The sequence below is a fragment of the Cynocephalus volans genome, chromosome 15 (genome assembly GCF_027409185.1).
Source record: "Cynocephalus volans isolate mCynVol1 chromosome 15, mCynVol1.pri, whole genome shotgun sequence".
Taxonomy (NCBI): domain Eukaryota; kingdom Metazoa; phylum Chordata; class Mammalia; order Dermoptera; family Cynocephalidae; genus Cynocephalus; species Cynocephalus volans.
Genome location: NC_084474.1, coordinates 46,385,727 through 46,410,785, shown reverse-complemented (window position 1 = coordinate 46,410,785; position 25,059 = coordinate 46,385,727). Strand labels below are relative to the sequence as shown.

Here is a 25,059-nt window from a genome sequence, read left to right as displayed (position 1 = left end):
GGAAGCTCTGGGGAAACATTTGCATCCTTAGGATCAGACATGAGAGGAGAGCTTGTTGGGATTACTCCCTTCTCTTTCTTCCTGGCTGTAGGCCAGCTGGTGAAGAGCCAGATGGCAGAGTGAAAGACCTGGAATTTTTGGTAACATTAAGCTGTAGAAGAAACCTTGAGATTGCTACTTCCAGACTTCTTGTTGAGAACTATAATAAATGTACTTATAGTATAAGTGACTGTTACTGTGCTTTCTCTACATTGCAGTTGAAAGCACTCCTGTCTGACACAGGTAGGTGCTATTGTTTTCTCCACTTATTATTTTTTATGGAAAAAAATGCTTACAGATAAGAAAACTGAGGAATGGAGAGACTAAATAACTTGCCTAAGGTCACACAGCCAGTAGTGAGTAAGTAAACCAGAGTTTGAATTCAGGTATTTTGGCTCCAAAGGCCTCACTCTATCAAAGAGTAGGAAACCTAAAAAGGGTGACAAGAAGCGGAGCCAGTGATGACTGACTGCAGATTTTTGTCTCAAAGGGACATGGGTGAAAATCCTAGCCACAATTGTTCTACAGACTGGGGAGCTTGCAGTTAAGGGCCAAACAGACCAATATGTGGCAATGACATTTAATGGCATTGATATTTGAGACTGTACAATACAGATAATGATACTTATGCAATAATGACACTAAGAGATCAAGGAAATCTTAATTATGAAATAACTTCTAGAAATATTTTTGTTAGCAACTGCTAAAAAGGCTAAGGGCTTGAATGATTAGCTTTCAATTATTTGCAAACTTAACATTGCATGGAACACTTCTGAGTTATTGCTTACGATACTCTACTAACCAATAATACCCTCTGTTTTTCTCCTTGACGTCTTCATACTTCCTGTGACACTTAACACTCATTGGCTGAAGCAAGACTTCTTTGGCTAAGCTGACTCTGGGTACATCCACTAAGAGCTTTAGCCCTAAGCTTTGGGAGACCTTGAATATTCGTGGCAGCTGGAAAATGTGTCAGTGAAATGGCTTCTGGGAAAAGTATGTGGCTCAGGAACAGCTGGGATTAAAGATCTTACCTGAGGCAACTGCCCATAGTGGACAGGACACTCCCTTCTTGGCTTCCTCCTTTCTGCTTGTGCGTATCCTACCTTAACTCACAGGGCCTAACGAATGGTGAAAAGATACAACAGGAGGAAAAGTCCTCACATTTCCTCATACTGAGCTCTTGTGCCAATTTATTTTGTCTATATAAATACTGATAAATGATTAACCGTTCAATATACCATCATTACTTCTCTTAAGAATGTCTCAGGGTTGATTCTTACAATATAATCCCACGTTCATGTTCCCTGGGTCCTTGACATGGAGTTTTAAACACATTCAAGTTCTAGAATTTTATAGTTAAGAGTGACTTCAGAAATCATTTTATTCTAAAAAGAATAGTTAAATAACAGGTGTGAAATTTCAAACCAAGAATGTGGCTTTAATTGCTCTCTACCTTCACGAATGAGTATCTTATTTTCCTAACTAGATTCTAAGATTCTTGAAAGCAGAAACTATTCTCTCCTTCTCTGGGTCAAACATGTTTCTGAGAATACACTGTGTATGTACACCATATATATTCAGTTGGTACCTCCCCATACCAGACCCAGGGATTAACAAAACGAGAAGACTATAGCATCAAACGATGTGCATGTGTGTATTACCTATGGGTCCACACAATCTGCTTGAGTTTTCACTAACAACTTTTTAAAAACGCAATTGACTACTATGACAAAGCCTCTCTCAGTCCCCAAACTTCCGAGCCTCCTAGTCAAATACTTAGAAGTATTAGATCCCTCTAATCCAATGGTCTGAATTTGATAAAATAAGACTTTGTTGTGTAATTGGAACAGGAGGGATCTTGTCTATTCTACCCCTGGTTAACCATGGAAAATCTGGGAAACTCTAATTCATGGATGAGCAAATATTGGAAAGAAGGATTAAAAATGGTTTTGGAGTCAAACAAACTTGGCCAAGTTTTTTAAGCCATCTGAGCCTATTTCCTTCTAAGCTGGATATATAATCATCTTCATGACTGCCATGAAGATGAAACAAGAAAATGAATGCAAAATGTCTAATCATGTAAATACTCAATTTCTATTTTATTTTATGGCAGCATTTTGTGTCTAACCACAGTGAGATTGAGCTAAACACTGTGGGAGAAGAACGAAAGAAACTGTAAATCTCTGATAATTCACAGGGCTTTAGTTTATCAGCCAAGCACGAGGCAATCGTGCTGGGAATATTGGAGCATGATGGATGGCATGAATGGCATTTGATTATTTATCAAGTGATACAGGTAGAGAACTGAACAACTAACTGGTACAACTGAAAAACTGAACTGAGACAGGCACACTGGCATAACTTCTATTCCACATATATCCCATCTGTATGTGGTGATTCTCTGATGCTCATTCCATCTGATAAAGTCTATGTTTTGATAATTCCAGTAGAAGAAATTAGTTGAAGAATCAGCAATAAGAAGTGAATGAAGAACCATTAACAAACCAATCTCGCAAAGGAAAAGGAGAGGCTGAGAGCCTCTATCTTACAGAAAAAGGATACTTTCACTCCATTTCACAGCAGGAGCTGACAGAGCAATTTTTCGTGGTTATTGAGAGAACAGAGATTGCAGCAAGCAGTGCAAATCTATTTACTTTCTTACTCTTTCACATCCTGTTTCCCTCTCCCTAGGACTGTTCTAGTAGCTTAAGGTCATTTTCCCAGCACACATTAAAGCAATGTTTCTTAAAAATGAATCTTAAAAACATAAACTTTTGTGCCCTTTTTATATGTGTAAAACACCTAATCAATCCTTGGGAACTGTGATACACTGAAACAGACCTTATCTTCTTTATATCTTCACTAGCCAAGAAAAGGTTTTACTGAGCTCTACTTTCTGCAGTTTACACTGTGGAAGGTATATATATATAGGTTCTTTTTGCATTTTCCAAATACTCAATTTTATTTTTAAATGAGTGGGCTTTTTTTAACTATATATATTTCCAACTTGGCAAATCTCTCTTGAGTCACTGACCTAAAAGGACTAAAATGGGGTTTTGACTGGTACCCTTCTGAACCTGAAGTGAAGTAGAATAACAAAAATTATAATGGAAACACAGCATTTCCTGTGCTCCTGTTACAGAGGCACTACTGGGAAGATCATGAGCACTTAATGGCACTAAGCAAGTGCTCATACTGTAGAGAGGAGGGCAGCCAGCTGGATGACAGGAAGCAATAGTGAATGCAACAGTGGCCCCTGCTCATGCTTCACAGTGTTCAGTGGATGGGAGACACTGTGCTAAGCACTTCATGTGGACTATCTCGATTAATCCTCACAACCATCTTATGAGGTTCTGAATGAGGAAACTGAGGCTTAGAGCCAGTAAGGGTCTTTCCCAAAACCACAAAGCTAGTACAATTCCATGTTTAAATCCAGAGCCAGATTTCTTAGCTGGAGAATATTCTGCTGGAGTATGAATAAAATATAATTAACCACTGGGGAATAAACAAAGCACTCAAAGACATAACATGTGTTTATATGCACACACGTGTGCATACACATGCACATACATCTGCTAAAAAGCTTTCCTAAAGCAATATTTGAAGAGCATTATAAAATGAAGTTTAAACAAGCTCATAAGGTAGGGGAAGATTTGGTTATGGAAGTTTTCTGAAAGCAGGTGAGTTCAGGACTGAGCTTTGGACTTGAGGCAAAGCATGTGCTGGTAGAGAAGTGCAGCTGATAGCACATTTCTGGGAGGGAGAGTGGCCAGATCTAAGGCACAGTGGGAGGAATGAGCAGATTACACTGGAAAGTCAACAGACAACTGTGCATAGCTGGAGCAGAGTATTTAGGTGAGGAAGAACAAAAGGTTGCGGTGACATGAATTCTTGGGTCTGTAGGTAGGATAAACATAGGATCAGGATAAACACCTAGTGTTTGGTAAGATACATTAGACAGTTACTGCAGGTTTCTGATTAAGGGGACTCTATGGTAATCATTTCTGAAAAATTATTCTAGTAGCTGTTTATTGGACTGGATGTAGTAGAAAAACTGAAGATGAGGAATAGTATATTTTAGTAGCTTGAGATAATAGAAGCCTGAGCTGGGTGATGGCCATGGAAAGAGGAAAGAAAAGAGCTGCAGCTGATTTTTTTTTTAATGACCAAGGTCTGAAATCATGACTTCAGAGACCCCTGCAATTTTATAATGGCTGAGATGGTCATTAGGCCATCGGGCATGCTGCCAAGGGAGCAATCAAAGCTAGATGCTCTAGAGTTAAGGCCTCATCTACCAGAGATGATTTTAAATCAGAGTGAGGGCTGCCTCGATACAAAAGGCAGAATTTCAGTCTATTTGAAACTCCTCTTCTCATTCAAATTGTTCTCCTCATTTTATTTCCTTTGTATCCCTAATGATCAAATCAGCATAGGGTCCAAGGAGCAAAGAGAAAACCTCCAGTTAAATAGCAAACAGCATCATCCAGAGGCCTGGGACACTCACTCAACAGAATTTAATGTGAGGATGCTCAAATGCCTGTCTTCCAGATGCCCCCCTCACCTAAGGTATGAAACACCTCCACTCCCTGCCAGCCTGGCTGGCTAAGGCTTACGCAGGAGCACTTACCGCAAGCATCCACTTTGGGAGGAAGCACTCTCCACATAGTGTTTCAGAGAAAGTTGGAATTCTTCCAAATCCTCTTCTATCACAGACATCTGACGTTGCACGAGCATGATGTGCTGCCAAGGAGGGAATGAGGGTTATTGCGTTGGCTGTCATGGAGCCTCATTTAAGCTGACCACTGCTGCCCATCCCCTCCCTCTGTACCAAGCAAATGACTGTCATCCAAAGCATGACCAAGGAAGGCCATGACTATTCCAAGTTTAAAATTATATTAGGCTGTAATATAGGCAGGATATTTTTCTTGCCTCTAGTAACAAAAGCTAAAGTGTCTTTTACAATGACATGTTTTTCTTTTAAAGCAGTGATTCTCAATTAGAATCACTTGGGGTGGGGGAGTGTTAAAATTACATTTATATCAGAATCTCTGGGAGTGAGACCCAGGCACTCCTCAAGTGTTTCCAATGTGTAGCCAGGGCTTGGACCACTGCCCTAGGTCATTTACCAAATTTTAAAGAGAAGTTTTATTGCACACTGCACAGTTCCAGCTTCTCCTTGCATATTATGTCATATTAGACATATCGTGATGATCATTACAAAGTCAAGTTTCAAAAAACATGTTCACTGATGCATTTCCAAAAGTACATCAACTATTATAGGGTTCTCAAATAGGCCCTGCTCAAAATATCATGGCATTAGATGGAACCTGTATTTAATGGTTCACACTGGGCTGGATGCCAACTGCTTCTTGTGACAAATCCTATTACCATTATAACAACTGTTGTTTGAAGATTTCCCTAAAGATCTGCCTGTGGGCTTATAGAATTTGGAATTTTAGATCTCAACATTAGTCCTTTCCTCTTCTTCAAGGATCGAGAGTCAAATTATAAGGATTGGCCTGAATCATAAAAGTACAAAAAAATTTTTAAAAACAAACAAAAAAAACCCCAAGAACAAAAAGGAAATACACTAATGTAAGGATGATCTAGAATATGAGGAAAATAAATCTCACAAAATATTACCAGCTATGTAGCATGAGAGCTAGAATTAAACCTCTGGTCTACTGTTCCCTATTCCAATAAGTTCCTCACTTCATGTTAATAGCTACTATTTGTTGGATACCAATTATACTGTAGGCACTATGTTAGGCACTCAATATAGTTAACAGATGTTCCTTCTCTGTAACAGGTAAATAATAGGAGCTAGGTCTTCATAGGGCTTAGAAAAATAAACAAGGCTTGAAAACTATGTCTACGTAATGACATTAGGTATAGCTACTAGCACAGGAAACTGACTATATGTAAATTGATCAGAAGTCTACTAAATTTTTGAGGGAACTGTACTGCCAAAGAAATCTTGACCCCAGTCTTAAAATCCTTCCATGTTTAAGCCTTAAAATAATATTTGGGCCCACAAACTTATAAGAGCAAGAAGCAGTCTATGAATGCTGCAGAGCCCCGAAGAAGGGTAATATTCCCCCATGGGCTGTTTCAAATGTGGTCACAGAGTATAACGGCAAGAAGAATCTTTCAAAAGAAAAACGGACAGCAGGATTCTTCCCAGAATAGAGATTCAGAGTCTAATCACAGGACATCCTTCATTGAAAAATACCTTCCTAGCATGAATATCATTGCAAACAAGTGAATGCTGTGTGTTTCCTATTCATCCCTTCTCTGAATGGCAGTTTTTATGCCATTTCTTCTAGCCCAGTTTTATCATTGTATATTTTATTTGTGTTTGTGTGTGTGTGTGTGTGTGTGTGTGTGTGTGCGTGTGCGTGCATGCATGTGTGTGGTGGGGGGAGGTAAGTTACCTTGTTCTTCATCAGTTTGTGAGACCTTAAAGGACTACATCCTGACCTTGCAGAGAGGATTGAGCATCATCTAGAAATCCTAAATGAAGAACCTTGTGTGGTTTTCCTTGTGGAGAGGTCTCTGTGTGTATTCTACATGTGGAAAGAAGGATGCAAATGAATATTTGATGACCAGAAGGTGGACTGTGTCAGAGACCCCAAGTTGTTCATTCCTCTTCGTTTGAGGTACACAGCTAGACTGTTTATAGCATCCTCCTTTGCAGTTAGATGTCAACAACTGAGTTCTCACCAACAGAATATGAGCAGAAGTACTGTGTATTCCACTTTTGAGAAAGGACTTTCAAGAATGATATGACCCTCACCCACATTCTTTCTTTTTTCTGTTGATAGGGTTGATAGGATGAAGACCTGACTTTGTGCCCTGAATCATTGTGTGGACTGTTTACTGGGCAAGGAACAAACTTCTATTGTATTGGAACCATTCTACATTTTGGGTCTATTTGTTTCTGTAGTCTAGCCACATTAATGAGTTAAACAATTTTAACTCAGGACTGAGAATCAAGGATGGGTAGAAGCAAGCCTATAACTGTCTCCTTAGGTTTTGTGGTGAACAATCAGCCCCCTGTATGACTCTCCTAAGCACCTGGTTTTCATATGAATAACTGAGTAGAGTTAAAGTTAATCTCTGCTAAAATAATGGTGGACCTGTCCTTTTTACAGAAATCTTCAGGGATTTCTTGGTTGAGCATTTGTGATTAACAATGCCTCAGATAATTCTTACAGGCTTTCCTAATGTGATATATAAATATATCTACATATTCCACCATAATTCTTTTATCTGAAGGCAATTCTTACATGATCCAGTGGGATGGATTGCAAAAATGACTAGAATCTTTCATTATTCCCTGAATCCATGCCCTTTGAAATGCGACTTTTTAGCTCCTCCCATCAAGACATAGATTCTATTTCTCCTCCCCTTAGATCTGGGTTAGGCTTCTAACTTGCTTGTGCCAATAGAATGTGGCAGAATTGACAGTGTGCCAGTTTCAAGTTTAGGCCCCAAGAGGCCTGTGAGTTTCCACTTTTTCTCTTGGATCCCTGAGACTGTCATGTGAACAAGACCTGGTAGAGCAAAGGTCAGCAAACTTTTTCTATAAATGCACAGATAGTAAATATTTGAGGATGTGTGTACCACATGATTCCTGACACAACTACTCAACTCTGCTGTTGTAGTGTGAAAGCAGCTGTAGACAATACATAAACAAATGGGTATGGCTGTGTTACAGTAAAATTTTAGACAAAAACAGGTGGTAGGCTATAGCTTTCCAACTACACAGAGCAGGGCTGAGTCCCTAGACATATGTGAAAGCTCAGCCAAGATCAGCAAAGCTGACACACAGCTGACTACACATACCTAAAGGAGGCCATCTGAAACCATAAGAACCATCCAGTTGATCCCAGCTTAAATTGCCCATCTGCAAAATTATGGTTATTGTTTTAAGCAACTAAATTGAGGTGATTTGTTATGCAGCAATAGCTAACTGATTCATTTACTTATATATATTGAAGTGAGTATGGTTTAGAAAAATTAAACTCTTGATTACTACATTTTACCTTGCAACCCCCCAAAACATATTTTTCTTCTCCTTTCCTAAAATATTTACATGAAGAAATCAGATTATGAGGCCCAGATAATCTGCCTAAGTTTGATGACTATTCTGACAAAGTGGAGCTTTTTGAATCACAGGTAATGTAAGATAGACTTTCTGAGGTCCAAAGAAAACCTGTATTTTCTATGCTTACCAGGTCAAGGCAAGTTGTGGGATATGGTGTATGGGAGAGGTGGGAAAGAAGTCCTACTATCTTGATATGTCTCTCATGTCAAATATACAGCCTGAAAGCTTACTGAAATCTGAGAACCCAAGACATGAATAGTTGTCCTAGAGCATTCTTTCATGGTAGAATATTCTTTCATGGTGCTACGTTTTTGTTTCTCTGCTGTATAAGGGGTAGTATAGCCTTTGCCATTTACCATATGGGAATTTTGCTACAATGGAACTGTGGTGGGATATTGGGAATTTCTTGGGCTGCAAAGTGCTATCTAAGTATAATGAGTCAATCTGAGTAGACAGAATAATCTTCGTCAATGACATTAGGTTATAGTTCCATCTGCCTTTGATTTCCTGGAAGATTTCAAGAAATGTCAGCTTTTTTAATCTTAGGAGACAAAGTCATGTTTTAAATGCAACTTATTTTTTGATGCTATCTGGCTCTATTTACTACATTTACAATTGTGTTCCAAGTATGTCTTCAGAGATAATGTAGCCTTTCTTGTGTGATCTCATTGAATCTCTTAACAGCTATTGCAAAGCAAGACGATGTTTTGATAGTCCCTGACATACTAGTTGGCAATAGCCCCCACAACACTTAAGAATGTATGGCAGAATTGGTTTAGTTTACGAAACATTATTCATAGGTTTGATGAGGGTAGAGAAGCAGGAAAAGATATTAGATTTGTAGGCTCCTATTGTATGATAAGCTATTTTATACAACAATAATGTGCTGAAGAAAAATTCAAGGTTTTGAAAAGCACAAGAGTGTGCTCAAACCTTGTTTAAAATTATCATGGCTTTTTAAAATGTCCTTTTGAACATAGAAAATATCTGGAAAGTGATTGTCTTATCCCAATAGCCTTTTGGTAAGAAGTGCCATACATGGTACACAATCGCACCTGGCAAAAAGGATTCTGGTGGATCAGTACACTTGGCCAGATCCAGGATGTATGGTCTAATGGGATTGATTCCTTTCAAAAATCACATTGACTTTTCAATGATTCATACCCACTGCTTGGTATTTGACAGTTAGGAGACAATAAATTATCCCCACATTTTCAATGAGTCATAAAATCATGGTCTTGGACTTTAGATCTGGGTTTATCCCTGATATACACTTATTCCCTATTTTATTATAGCAAGAATAAAATTGTGAATTCCCAATGTTGTTGTATCTGTTGTATGCTTATTATAAATCATTTGGAGCTTTTTAATATTCCTGTGTAGCATCTTAGTGTTCTGTTAGTACAATGTTAGAACAATTCAATGTAGTAAGAGATATATAAATATTATTTTTTTTAAAAAAAAAACTCCTACTTGTTCTTTCTGGTTTTATCTTAAATATTATGTCATTCTTGGGGGGCTGGCTGGTTAGCTCAGCTGGTTAGAGCATAGCCTTGTAACACCAAGGTCGAAGGTTTGGATCCCTGTGCCGGCCACTCCCTTCCCCAGCCAAATACATCATTCTGGAAGTATTCCTTGGCCCCCTAAAATTAGATTGTGTCCCCTTGCTGTGCAAATCTGTACTTTCCTATAATGGTCCTCATCACATTTTATTGTAGATCCTTGTTTAATTGCCTGTATTCCCCTCCAGTTTGTTTTCTAGCCTGTAGTATTCACTACTTTATCTCCAGATCCTCTCTCTGGGCCTGGCACATAGTTGGTGATTGAGTTATTTGTGGAACAGACAAAAGATGTGCTTGCTTTTGGCTATTGACTATTATTAGAATTCTTTTAATAAATTTTCTTTATTCGTTCTAGAAGATGATTTTAGTGACCCTGAAAACTCTACAGCACTGCACAGTTGTTAGGTGCTCTTTCCTCTATCTCCATCATCTTGTCATCTTTTTCCTTCCTTTTTTCTCCTTCAAGAGCAGGGGGTATAAATGGAAAAGAATTGTGGGCTGACTGGTTAACTCAGTTGGTTAAAGCATGGTGCTGACAACACTAAGGTCCAGGATCAAACCCTGTATTGGCCAGCTGCCAAAAAATATTAACAAATAAAAGAATTGGCTTCACTTTTACTAGCTGTGTGGCCTGGAACAAGTTGCTTAACCTTTCTCATCTTAAGTCTTCTGATACATGGGAATAGTGGTACTTATATCACAGTTTTTGGAAAGATTAAATAGAATAGTGTATGTAACCATCTTGTCCATGATAGGTTACTTCTCTTACCCTGGGCTAAGAAAAAAAAAAATGGATTTAAAAAAAGAAATCACGTCCTAGACTCATCAATATGCAATGGCTCATTGCCCAGAAAACTAGATATGGCAGATGCTAGGGTTCCGGACTTTCACTGTGTGCTTAAACAAGCCTACCAGATAATTTGCTCTCATGGTAGGAAATCTCACAAAACAGCCATCTGTTAGTCCACAACTTGAAAGCGAAGAGAAGCGCTACTTTAGTGGCCAGAAATCTACCAAACAGGATGGTTGGAAGTGTTACAGTGTGGTGATGAGCATAGGTCTCGTGTCAAATCCTGGTGCTCAGCTACGGTACTTAAACCTCTCTACACCTTAATTTCCTCATCTGTAAAATAAGGCTTATGATAGCACCACCTCATTCAGCTATTGCGAGGATTGAGTTATATATGTGTACGTTTAGCACACTTGGCATGTAGCAAAGGTGCAGTGAAGATTAGCTTTTAATAAACAAAGTATAATACTTTTATTCTTTGCTTTTTTGATGTGGAATTTATTTTCCAAAGTTCTCATGCATTCACTCATGGAAAGGAAAAGTACTTCTCTAGTCAATGAATTCTGAAACTAGTTTTGGAAACCAGGATAAATCATTGAACACATAGCAGGATACAATTATGAGCACTAGCTGTGAAATAACAGTGAAAAATGATTTTGATCATTCTGAGTATAAGATGTTTTATAGGAATTGATAGTAATGCATGGACTACCACTAATGAAAAAATACAACTTTTAGTGACAAATACCTTATAGGTATTTCTTAAAAAACAAACCAGTTCAAACCATTACTGTATGTCTATTCCCAAAAAATGTAATGATTTTACCTCTATATGCGATTGAAAATAGTTAAGGAATATCCTTTCCTGCTTATAAACAATATTGACAACTGAACCACCTTGCTGAGTCCTATTTTTTAAAGTATTTCTATGCACTATTGAATTGGTAATGTGTGTGTTGATCTTTTAATATCGGCATTGGCCCCTCTCTTCTGTCAGGGACCAGCAAATGAGACAGCTGTCAACTTTCACAAACAATCCTTAGATTATCTTTCTCCCTCATAGTTAGAGAGATAAAATAGTCTCACATGAGAAAAAAATTTTAAAATAGACAGTTGTCTCTCACAACATTAGGCAAGCTATGTTCATTTTTTCTTGACTCGAGTATAGTTTTCCCTACACGCAAACCTATGAGATGATAAAACACAAGTGATCACCAGATTAACAATTCTGCACCTATGGGACTGCACAAACCTGCTCTTTCTAGTGTGCTTGACACCTCTCTCCTCTCACTTTCCCACCCAAGTCTACCACTTTAAAATTCTGGGTTCCTGATGAATAACACAGACCACATCCCTGACTTTGGAGGAATGAAAGCACTGAACATATAGTGAAAAATAGAGCTTATATCAGGAGAAAGTATGTGTATATATAGTATTCTAATTGTAGCAGCCATTATTAAACTTTTCTGAGAATTTCCCAAGGCTTCCTCTGAAGATTCCCTTTGTGTTAAGAGTTTGAACAGACAGGTAGCAGCAGACACAAAGGTGCATCTCATCTTCTATCGCGTAGTAGTCAGTGCCTGCAGAATAAGTGCACCATACAGAGATGAAAGATATTTCCTATCTTTGATTCATGTAAATATGATTGATCCTTCAACATCTATGAAGTATATAATACATTTAAGGTATTAAGAAAAAAGTAATTTTCTGTAGGTACTAAAGATTTTAAAATCCAAATTTCCACTATATGTAAATGTAAACATCCAATTTCTTAAAACAGAATGTGCTATAAATATTTGCCATAAAATAATATAGCATGGTATGTGCTGCTTTTCAATTAGTTAATTTATTAACTGATATCTTTTTGTTGCATCATTTTGTCCATTTTCTTTCAATTTCTGTAAATTGCCATTATTCTGGACAGACATCCTTGCCTTAAGGATATAAATGTTCCCTTTCCTCTAAACATCAATTTATTCCTTGAAAATTTATTTGGAAATATTTACAGTGTGCCTAGCTGAAAATACAATAATGAATAGAACCAGATTTCAGCTCAGTTATATATAGTACTCAACCTAGCAGGGTTTACAAAATGTGTTTAGGATACAATTTGCATGTTGCCCTTCTCTTCCAGTCATATTCATTCAATTATTTAATAGTTCATTGATTTATACATGTATGAAATCTTCATTTTCCACCTATTACAGGCCAGGTGCTTTCACAAAAACCTTGTGAAGTGGGTAATAGGTTTCTACAAGTCACTGTTTAGAAAATACTATTTAGCTATGCAAAATAAATATCTTCATATATTACTTACTTTTTCAATTTTTAATTGAGATAGTACTAGTTTTCAAAGTATGTATTTCAAAAATTTTGAAGTACTTACAGATTTAGTATTGCCTTCAATAACTTCTTCTTCTAGGGGTTCAAGTTTTAGATCCTTCAGTTAGAGGAAGCAATGGTGGGGAAAAAAAGGAAATCAGATAATTAAAAGAAATAGTACATATTCAAATGGTAGCTCTTTCGTGCCTAATACTGAACCAAAAAAAAGAAAAAAACCCCACATAATTTGATAGGAGATGAAATAATTCTGATTTTCAAAAAATAGAGCTGTTCCAATAAAGATTATTTCTATCCATTTATCAATCATAAGAAGCTGTTTCAGATGTTTTCAGTTTGTTATTAGTTTAAGTTTACTTCGTTAATGTCACTAGAGAGCTAAATGAAGGAAAAAGATTCATTAAAACAAAGAGGAGGATAGGAAGGTAAAAAGAAAAAAGGAAAAGTTAGAATGACCAGGCCTAACAGTTTGGTTTCTTTTGCTGTGAGTATTGCCACATTTCTACATTTCCTGGGAGATTATGTTGGACATTAATTTATTGTTATAGTACATTTACACTCGCGCTAATTTTGCTTTATTGAAAAGAAATTGACTTACAAAATAAATACAAATTCTATTAATATTTGCTAAAAATGAAGGACTCCAATAAAGTCCTTAAAGAGTCTTCTGTGACAACCAGTATCTCCAGTGAAACCAAGCGTATAATCTCTGAGAACTTCATCCTATGAATATATATCCTAGCATTTCTTCCACAAGTGAGGATTAGGCACAACAATTCCTTCAAACAGATGAGAAATAAGTTGAAAGTTGTAGACATCCAGACTGAAATAATATAAGCCTATTAATAATAGAGCTATGCAGCTCTAACTGGGCTGTTGTGTTGTGGTGAAACATTAGGCAAGTTATTTAACTTCTCTGGGATTCACTCTGGCTTTTAATTCTCTATCCCTAGGTCTTCATCTAGCTGGCTTCTTCTCTTTTTTCACATCTCAACCTGAGTATCACCTCCTCAGAGAGACCTTCGCAGCCCCCTCACTTTGAGTATTTAACCCTTCTCTCTGTCATATTGCCCTACTTTTTCTTCATAGCACTTTTCACTATCTGAAGTCATCTAGTTTCACGGATTTGTTTGTTTTTTTATTTTTTATTTTTGTCTATCTCTCCAGGGACCAAGGATCTTACCTGTTTTGATGACTAATGTATTCCCACTGCCAGCACAGTACCTGACACTAGTAGTTATTCAATAAATGTTAAATAAAGCAATGACTGAAGGAATGCCCCATCTAAATCACAGCTTTTCCATGAAGGCAAAATTATATAATGCATATAGATCTGAATTGAAAATTAAACAGTACCCTACAGATAGAAACTGTAACATAGTAATCTCGTTGACCACTATTTCTGTGATACCAACTCAGGTACACTTTTCAGTTCTACGTTCTCTGATCTAAGCTAAGAAAAACTTAAAACAAGTATATGAGTGGGACCTCCTTAAACACACCCCTTCGAAGGAGGAGGCTCTGTGATCTGGTGAGACACTGAGGACTTCATGAACAATGAAGACATTTTATTGTTGTTCTTGTTGTTTTAACATAAAGGCATTTTCTTCAAGCAAAACATAAGATATATATCAGTATTTATATACCTCATTATACCCCCATTAATACTCATGGAATAGACTGAATAAATACCTGAAGAAACTTGTAGAAATTGCAAGTGTTATTTCCCCCCCACTTGAATGGAACTGGGCTTGGTTTACAGTGCAGGAAATATTATAAATACTTAATGGACAGAATAGTAACATATGTTCCACCGCAGGTACACTTCCTTTATCGGGGAGATCAAACTTAGTGCTAACAACTGCAGGAGACAAAGTAGTCAGCAGAGAAATGACGTGCACTGGGTCACTGTTTGGCAATTGGGTAGTTTTTCTCTAAAATCCTAATTCAGCACAGTAAAGATTAAGTTGTAGAAGAAAGCTGCACTCCAGTGCTTTTCCATTCGTTAAGACAGCTCCCGCTGGGCTCCACACAGCTGGGGCCCATGCTGAAAACCATCACATTGTACTTTCAGCAAACCTTTCACATGCTGTCCTCAAAATGAAGCCCTTTCCCAGAAAGAGAGAAAAAAGTCTATGAGAGAAAGAGATGTGATAATACTTTGATGTAGTTGGTAAAAAGTGTGACCTCAGGTTGAGCCATTCCTTTAAAAATAACTACATAAATTTCATATGCCAAATAAAGAGAGTTTTGCCAAGAGCTTAACCACTATTAAAAAAAGGTATTTGTGTTCTTTAATGAATCTAAACTTATTTAACAACTGAACCCGTAAGGTACAAAAATAGAAAGGAGACGGCAAAAAAAATCGACCTCTACAGCAAGAGCAGGCTTTATTGAAGGACAAAACCTGAGAAGGGCTCCTCTCACCACCAGTAGAAGTTGGCAAGTGTGGCACTAGGGCTATGGCTACTGTTGGAATCCTGTCAACATCACCAATTGTAGTGCTCTTATCCTGTTTGTGATGCCAATTGAAAGCTACTTGACCATGCCAGTTGTTGGGCTCTTTTACCTGCTGGTAATCCTGCACCGACTGGGCCGATTGTCGAACTAAGGCTGGGTCTGGAGCCCACAGACCCCTCAAGCCCATTCAGAGACTGGGTCACAAACCCTTCACATGTCAGGCTGGGTCCCCAGACCCCTCACATGCCAGGCTGGGTCAATAGACCCCTTACACGCAGGTCTATGAGCTAGGTAACCAGCCAAAAGGTCCTTGGAGCCAAAAGTTGAAAAAAAATGGCTGTGCAGGGCGGACGCCTGAGGCAAACACCTGCCCACCTGCTTCACTAAAACTCCTCTCTCTCTCTCTCTCTCTCTCTCTCTCTCTCTCTCTCGCTCTCTCTCTCTCTCTCTCTCTGTAAGGAACACAAGAATAGCAACAAAACTAAAAAGATACATTGGCGTGCATGTGCACTAACTCCACACACACACACACACACACACACAATTTGCTTACAAAGAATGCTGAACCACACCCAACTGGACCCGAGGCGAGGGCCCTGACCAAACTATTCTATTACCCCAACAGCAGGCAAAAAGGGCCTCTTGTCTGAGGGTTTCTTTCATGGGCAAAAGCACAGGAAGGGGCAGAGATAATAGAAGAAAGGAGGACAAAACTGGCAGGAGCTGGTGTCATCACAATGGGAAAATGAAACCCAATGGAAAACGAAACTCAATCATCCATCTTGTTTTACTCAAGTGGCCTCATTAAGATGGCAGCCCTCCTTAAGATGGCGGTGCTGGCCTCCTGCATCCATCAAACCCTTATGTTTTGACAAGGTTTAGTTTTCAAATAGGGCTCCTGGATTTTCAGGCCTTCTAACTTTGGAAAGCTAATTTTTATAGCCACTATTTTTCCTATGACTGTTTTTAGTTTCAGCTCACACATCAATTAATGAAATATGGAGGGAGGAAAGTTGATTTGCAGCAATGTCATAGTTTAGATATTTGTTCTAGTAAGTGGTCAATGTAAATTTAACAAATGAAGATATGATGGCAGAGAGATGGGAACTCTCCAAGGTTGCTTTCCCAAGAGTTGACACTTTTTTTTTCTACTGAAAAAATTCTATTTTAATTTTCACTTTTAAAATTAATTTTATTTTATTTTTATTGATTTTGCATATTCATGGGGCAAGAGCTGACCATCAGCACCTTTGCCCAAGATGTGGTAAGCAAATCAATGCTATCCACATGCCCATCACCTCAAATTGCCATTATACCCCATATTGCCCCCCCAACCTCTCCCCACACCCCTCCACCAACTTCCCTACCCCCCCCCCCAGCTCCCAACCCTGTCAAACTTCCTTTTACAGAGGCCTTATCCATACGCAGGCCTTGAGGTTTCCTCTTTGTGGTTATGACTCTTAAAACCTTAAACTGCTGAACTGACTTCTCTCCTACTAACATCTGCCTAAGTATTTCTGCCTAAGTGTCCTATTGTACCTTGAAACTAACATATCTAAAAAACCAGTTCACATTCTTACCTAACCTAGCAAATTATCTCTTCTTTGTTTCTCCCTTTTCTGTTGATGGTATAATTGTCTCAGATACTCAGGCTCAAATCCTCAGACTCTTATTTGAGATCCCCCCCACCCTTAATCGCCATACCCATTCAATGGTGCTGTTAGTTTCACTTCAGGTCTTTCAAATCACCCATTTTCTTTTCACTCACTAACTTAATATGGGCTAATCTCTTGCCATACCTGATCCCAGTGGGTTCAGATGCACAAACATGCTCTTTAATGCCATTGTCTGAACTAGCTCTGGTGGATCTGATCTATTTTCTTGTTTCAATCATTTTGCATTTTTTAAAACCCACTTTTCATCTTGCTGCCCAATTTTCTCTCTAAATAATCTGTGTGGTTATAACACTTACCTATTGAAAAATAATAAACACTTCCTGTTATCTCCTAAACCAAGTCCAAGTCCCTTAGTCTCTTATTTAAAGTTATTCATGATCTACTCCCCCTACCCACTGCTGTCCATACAATGTTGTCTGTCACTACTTCCCTAAATGAAGGACTGTTAACCAGGCTGATCTAAGTAACTTTTGCTCATGCTGTCACCTTACCTGAATGCCCTTTCCAGCTGCTCACTGTTTACTAAAATTTTACTTCTCCATAGCAATTGTTTGTTTGTTTGTTTGTTAGCTAATCAGCAATTTTCCAATTTTAATGACAATACATTTTCTTGTCCTTTTGACACAGTGCTCTGGGTTTGTTAATCAAAGTGTTCTCTCCTCCCCTCCTCAAGAGGATAGCATGTGACCCTAATGAGACTAACCAGATTCTCTCTCCTGGTAAGTGGAAGCTTGAGCCTCAGATGGGAAATGGTTGGAATTCATTTATTCCAGTAGTGGTAACTCAAGATACTGATGAGTATTTCTTGCTGTCTAGACCTCTAGAGTTATCTTGTCTCCTTGATTTTTCCTGAATTCAGGTATCTAGACTGTCCATTGATTCTGTAAGCACTTCCATCATCTTCCAGAAAATTTTCTTTTTGATTAAAATAGAGAAGTGATTTTTTGTTGCTTGCAGTCAAATTCCTTACTGAGTCATCATTTTTAAGGCCCAGCTTAAACCCTTCCATGTAAAAGCCTTCCTGAGCATCCCAGCTCATAGCAATCATTTTCTCAGGTGAGCATCTATCGATTTTAGGATCTGCTCTGTTCCTTTGGCATGTCTCAGTCAGTCAGCAAGCATAGACTGGGCATTAACTATGAATCCAGTTCTGTGCTACCACATTTTGTTTTAAAAAACAATCTGTTAGCTTTCTCTCTCTCTTTCTCTTTTAGGAATATAGCTATTTTTACAAGTAGACTATGGATTCTTCAGTCTGTGACTCTGTGTCAAATACATATGTTCCTTCTTTGGTGCCCAGTGTGCACAGAAAATGCATTTTCTTACAGATTGACAAAGGTTGCCTCTATCATCAGAGCTGTTTAAGGGGAATATTACTACTGTATCAGGACTACTTGGTACTAACAGAATTAATCAGTAAAAATACAATAACTCAGAACACAAAATATAATTCTAAAGAACTCTTCATCATATCCTAACTTGCTCGCTCACTGGGTAGATTTAATTGTAAAATTATCAGTTAATATACTAATTCTTAGAAGTTAAGTATGGAATGTCATCTTTTAGTAGATAGTACAGCCACTTCCTGAATTAATGTGAAAGATTTGCAAGACTTCAGCCAGGTCATCCCTAAGGGCTGCTGCCATCAGTGTCCTTCAAGTACACTGCCACCTAGGTCACTTGATAACCCAAGGGCAGGCAGTCCAGTAGATTTAACTCTTAACCCTACATCCTATTTTAAATATAATTGAGGGAGGGAGCAGGAGGAGAATTAATGTAAGCTTCTATGTCTGCTTTAACAACAACCACCACCACAAAACCCCCAAATAACTACCAAGCAGCCATTCATAGGTCACTGGGATCCCGACTGTTATTCTATCCATGGGGCAGCCATGGATATTGAGGCAATGAGGAATATTGGGTCAGAATACCTTAAAAACTGGTAAAGAGAAGTAAGAAAAGGAAGCACCCACCTTCTTTTCCAGTCTATCAATTAATTTCTGGAGTCTGTTAATCTGGGTCATCCACTGGTTGTCTTCTTCTAATAAGCCTTGGGGGGAATCACACATGTTAAACTTTAGACAGAGCAGGAATGCTGGGATATTTCAGAGTCTCCCTTTACCCTGAAGGAAGAATGCAGTGTCATCAACCAGTCAATACATCATTTTTAATGTATTCACATGAGTACTTTCTAAGTTATTGATTTCTATAGATCCATGTGTCCCATGGGTTCCTTTTCACCAGCCTGTTTTTTTAATGTAGTTGTCTGAACTGGTCTTTGATATTTAAAAAAAAAAAGAAAGAAAGAAAGAAAGAAAAAGATCCCGCTGAGCCATTTTTAAAGCCCCATAAGGTAGTTGGTTTATTTGTGAAAAAAGGAAATCATTAATCAATAATTCCAAACTTACTTGTAGGGCAGTGACAAGAGCCAGTGAAAATATACCCTTATCTACAGCAAGGTATCAATTGCTACAATCAAAAAGAAGCATAAGGGCAGGATAGTTGGTGTCACCTTTCCCAGGGACTAACCTAATTCTACATGGACTCTACTATCATGGCATAGCAGTTAAGAGTGCAGACTGGAGCCTGTTCATCTATATTTATATATGTATATATGCACATACATATGTGTATGCACGTATGATATATACACACATGCATATATATGTATGTAGCATATATATTATGTGTATATGTGTGCATGTGTGTATATAGATATATATGAAGGGTACTTCAAAAAGTTCATGGAAAGATTCATATTATCTTTTAACTCTATTTTTCTGTGAATTTTTTGAAGTAGCCTCATGTGTGTGTGTGTACATACACATAATTCATATATGTGGTATCCAGCACCAGGTTAAACATTATGTAAGATCTGCTGCAATTATTGTCGTTGTTCATATTATTATGCAAAGGTGCAAAGGGAAGAGTTGTGGTCTGAGCCCTTGCACAAACATTCTGGCGTCCTTGCATATCCTTACTGCAGTTTATTCAAAATGTTTTCCCAGGCATTTGCTGAAGCAATATTGTTTAATATTTCTTGAAAAAGGCTGTGATTGAATTCAAGACTATAAAGCCTTGCTTTAGCTTTGAATGAAATGAAGACAAGACGTAAATTATGAAGTGGTAGTGCTGTGCAGCAGAATTCACTTCTCTACCTGCCTTCTTGAGGGTAGCACCTCTCAAAGCCCACCAAATAAACTGTGATATAAAAATGAGCATTAGCACACTACAAAGAAGTGGCTACAATAAAGAAAGAAAGAAAAAAAGAAAAAAGAGAGAAAAGGGCTGCTTCAAGAAAATACTATAAATGTACAAACAAACTTTATGTTTACTTCTTAAGTCACAAGTTAGTTAACATACCTCCAATCTGGGTTGTTCCCAAAAGGATTTAACGTGTCTGTCACATCCAAGTCTCTAGGAAGGATATTTTGTACTAATACTGTTTTCTACTGTTAAAATTGAAAGAATAATCTATGTTTTGCCTCAGGAGCCTAGCACTGTCATTTTCTAGTCACATGTGGTAGATTGTATTATTCTCCCCAATTCTTCACCTTCCTCCTACAATAGAAGTACAGCGTGTATGTACACACCCTTTGCCCCGCAACTCTGTAGTACCTCCTATTATAACAGGTGAAGTATATTTCCCTCCCCATTGTTACTGTACTTGGCATCTGACTTATCTGGCCAATAGAAAGTTAACAGACAAGATGCATGCATCTTATGGTTTTAAATGTGCTTATATAATTTTGGCCTGGCTGCTTGTGTTTCTGACATCCCCCAGGAGAAGCAAACACTCTGGTTGTCCCTTATCCCAGAGGGAGGCTACATGAGAAGAACTGAACTCAACCTACCGCCTAGAGCCACATCCACTGGAGATCGTCCAAATTACAACCAACCATAGACTCAGGAGAGAGAAAAACAAATATTTGCAGTTGGAAACACTAAGATTTTGAGGTCGTTTCACAACAAAAATGGACTAATACTCTATGTGACCTTAGACAAATCGCTTAACTTTCTGGGCGTTAGTTTCCTCAGCTGTTAAATGGGGAAATGGGGAAACTAACAAATCTTAGAAGGTGTTGGGATTAAACAAGGCTGTGTTCGAGAAAGTGCTCTGAAATCTTTCAAATATAATTGGTATAAATATAGGATATAGTCAGTACTTTGATTTCTGAAATGTTAGGTATTTAAACATTCGTTTGTGTTAAAACCACATGTTCAAGTAATATGTGTGCATGTATATATGCATGGTTTATAAAAATTACTCAAATACTTAGCAACACAATCTTGCATATTTCAAATTGATTTTCAAATAATTATAAATGACACAATACAAATTTAATAACCTAACAATTACAGGTTAGGTTTAGCCCAATAAATCTTACATTATAAACTTCAAAAACACCAGCTATGACTAATACTATCATGAAAGAAAACAAGGATCCTTTTCCCAAAATGAATTTAGCGTCTGTTTAGGGAGGCCCGGAGATCTAGAGCATATTAGGGTGGAGCCTGAAGGGTACCGCTTTGCTTTAAGATGATGGGGAGCTGTATAGAGCTCAGGCCTCTGGTTCTCAGCTGATGGAGCCCCCTGTCTCTCTGTGTGCTTCCCAGGCACAGCTGCTAGGATTCTGACAGAACGGATGGTTAGGATCACCACCACAGTTCTAATACCCTACACACTTCACTGCTTGCCTCAAACTTACTTAGTATAAGGAGAGTGTTCCATTACTATTGTTGTCTTAGTTGCTGTGTGTTCGAATAATCAATTGGAATATGCAAATTGAGCTGATTTTGACAAAGGATAGCAAGGAAGGGTGCATTACCTGGACCAATGACATTAAACTGAGGGCTGTTAGGGGAGAAGCTGTTGTGTCTCTGGATTCGGCGGCTTGATCGTTTTCCAGGCCATTGAATCGACAGGACTTCTGGCTTGGCTGGCCCTTGCCTTGAACAACAGAGATAACATTGAACCTCAGTGTCAGGGCTTCAGTCTCTTGCCTCAAGGAACAGACATTCAAGTGTCAGTCACAAAGGTTTTCTAGTGCAGCAGAATGAAAACTTGTGAGAATGACTGCTTGCAAACACACCCTAGAGACTTAAGGTAATCTGGTACTACGGCATGTGAACCTAAGGAAGAGAGTTCTGGGCTTCCTTTATTCTTAAAATAAAGTCTGAGTAAAAATTGCATCTTAACTTGTAATTTCAGAAAAACTTCTTTCCTTCAAGTTGGCCAAATCATCAATGGAAAAAAACATTTATGTGTATGCTGCTGTTGTATTTGGTTCAGTTTGAGAACTTCTATGGAGTTTTGTTTTTCTCATTCAGTTTTTAATTTAATTTTTTTGGATCAAAGCTATACATCTATATATTTTAAAATGTCAAATAATTTTATAAATCTTATTTCAACAATCAGGAGCTCCCTCTTCCCACACCCATACCATACTCTCACTCTCCTTTCACAGGCAACACTTTTCATCAAGGCCTTCCTAAGGCGTTTACTTTCATTTCAGTATATAACATGCTTAAATTGCTGTCTCTTTATTTTTCAGTTTTAGGCTTTATCCCAATATGAAAAGCTCAGGCCCATGATATACACATGGAAATGTTGTAAGGAACTCCTAGGAAGGTTGCTTAAAGGAATTCAGCTGGGAAGAAAGCTTTTTATCTTTCCATATTCTTCTTTCCTGTTTGGAATGTGGACATAATAGCTAGAACTTCAACCATCTTGGGCCATGAGACAAACTTAAGAATAAAAGATATAAATTTAAGATGGGAAAAAGACAGAAGGTCCGTGACAAATCTGTAGAGATGTCATACTTGCCTTAGGCTGCCCTCACCAGATTTCTTTATAGGAGATAACAAACCCTTATGTGTTTAAGCCACTGTATTTTTTATTTTTTTCTGTTACAGGCAGCCAAATCTAATACTAATTTACTCGTCCAAAATTTTTTCTTTATTATCTATTAGCTAGGAGAGATTCCTTTAGCTTTTCTCCTATTTTGGATTACCTCCCCCCAGCTGCTTTTAATAAACTCCATTTTTCTCTTAACTGACTCCTATGTTTTGGTGGAAAATATCCCCTAGATGCTTCACAAGGAATGGTGCACCATGAGAGGTAAAATTCCTGAGACATTGCATGTATAAATACCTACTTTACTGGTGATTTTATGGGGTAAAGAATTCTAAGTTGCAAATCATTTTGAGAAAGTTGCTCCATTGTGTTCTAGCTCCTAGTCACTATTGAAAAATCCAGTGTTTTCTTGACCCTTTGCATATGATCTGGTTTTTCTCTCTGGGAGTTTTTAAACACTCATCTTTGTCTCCAGTACTCTGATATTTCATAATGGCATGCCTTCATGTTGGACTTTTATTATTCATTATAATGGCTGTTGCTCTGTTCTATCAAGGTGGAAACTTATGTCCTTGCTCTGAGAATTTTTCTTGAATTATTCCTTTGATAATTTTTCTCCTTTATTCTCTTCCTGGAATTGCTATTTTATTAATATTAGACTTCTTGACTGACCCTCTAGTTTTCTTATTATTTCTTTCCTGTTCTTTATCTCTTTGTGGAGATTTCATCATACTCTTTTATCAAACCTTCCTCAGAGAATTTCATTTTTGCAATCACACGTAATTTCCAAGAGCCCTTTTGTCTGCTTCGAATATTCTTTTTTTTTTTAAATAGCATCTTGTCCTTGATTCATAAATGTAGTATCTTCTCTTAGTTTTCTGAGGGTACTGGTGATTTTTTTTTTAAAGTTTTCTTATGCTCTCTGGATTATTTCTCTTTCTTCTAAGTTTCTTTTCCTGTGTTTGATTTGTTCTTTTGGTTTCCCCACACATTTCAGAAGGTGTACTGATTGGAACCTCTTTGTGTATGGTGAGGATTGCAACTCCTAATCTCCACTATAGAGTGGCATGACTAGGCTAATTCACTGGGGGACCCTGACCACAGGCACCATTAAATCCTTTCTTTGGACTGATCAAATCCCTCAGAGAGCATCCACCAACCGTAAGATGTGAACCCAGCTGTCGATGCTCTGGAAACAGAGTGTGCAAAGGGGGTTTCAGACCTTCACTTAATATCTCATTTGTTAGTATTGTGCCCTGGTCCCCCATTGTGTCAGGCTTAACATCTGCTCACCTTCTCCAGAGAGCACACCACTAGGGCTCTTCAAGGACTTGGGGGTGGTGGGGAGGGACAGTCACCATGCAGCACTGTTTGGAGCTTTTAGCAATATCAGCCCTACCTTCACTCTCACTATCAGTTGCATGTAGTGCACCAATTCTTGAGCTTTTCTGAGGTTCTGTGATATCAAGTGCATTGCATCTTCTTACACTGCCTGCTTAAGTTTTAGCTTTCCCAGAGTTTCTAAGTCAGTTTCCACTAGATTCACCTTTTTTCTGGATTCTAAGTTTCTGTCCCTTTGTCTCTTCTATCCTTTTTATTTTTGTGCTTTAATGCCTCCTTTATCCAGGCACTTTTAACGTCATTTTTGAAGGGGTTAGGGAGACAACAAAATAAATCATGTATGCTTTATCTCTAATCTTTAACTAAATCTCCCTATGGATTTTCCTGTGGCATAAAAAAAACCCCAACTTTCCAGCAGTTTTGGTGGTTGCAGGAGTAGGCGATCAGAGCAGTCCTTCTTCATGTTCAAGCTAAGAGAATGTAAGCCCTCTGAAATCTTATAATCACCCGTAGGTAAACTTAAATCCTTTTTTTCTATAATAGACAATATCAAAAGGAGAAAAATAACTTCTAAGCTCAGAAGGAATTACTCATATACCTGGATATAGAAAAGCTTTGAAAAATAAAACAAACTTGCAGATTCCATTATAAAAAAGAAATCCATATATAATTAAACTGTTCCCAGAAATCTAGTTTGTGAGGAAGAGAAGTTTATGTAAGAGGACAGGAGTCTCTGGAGGGATATTTCAGAATATCATAATGCTTACTCTTGTCACTGGCTATTAGGACCTGCAAAAGACATGGAATTAAAGTGGCTCCCATTTAGTCAGTTTTCCAGGGCAGATACAAAGAGTGTTGTAGAATGCCATCTGAAAATCTCA

General features: G+C 38.0%; 1 protein-coding gene across 1 annotated transcript in view; it reads right to left on the bottom strand.

Moving 5' to 3' along the window:
* NECAB1 (N-terminal EF-hand calcium binding protein 1) overlaps positions 1–25,059 on the bottom strand; it is a 172,411-nt gene that overhangs the window by 7,754 nt on the left and 139,598 nt on the right. The window contains exons 7-10 of the mRNA XM_063079081.1: positions 21,810–21,931; positions 18,954–19,030; positions 12,891–12,944; positions 4,670–4,782 (exon numbers count right to left, since the gene is read on the bottom strand). Coding sequence (XP_062935151.1) covers positions 4,670–4,782; positions 12,891–12,944; positions 18,954–19,030; positions 21,810–21,931 — 366 coding nt within the window. The remainder of the gene's footprint in view (positions 1–4,669; positions 4,783–12,890; positions 12,945–18,953; positions 19,031–21,809; positions 21,932–25,059) is intronic.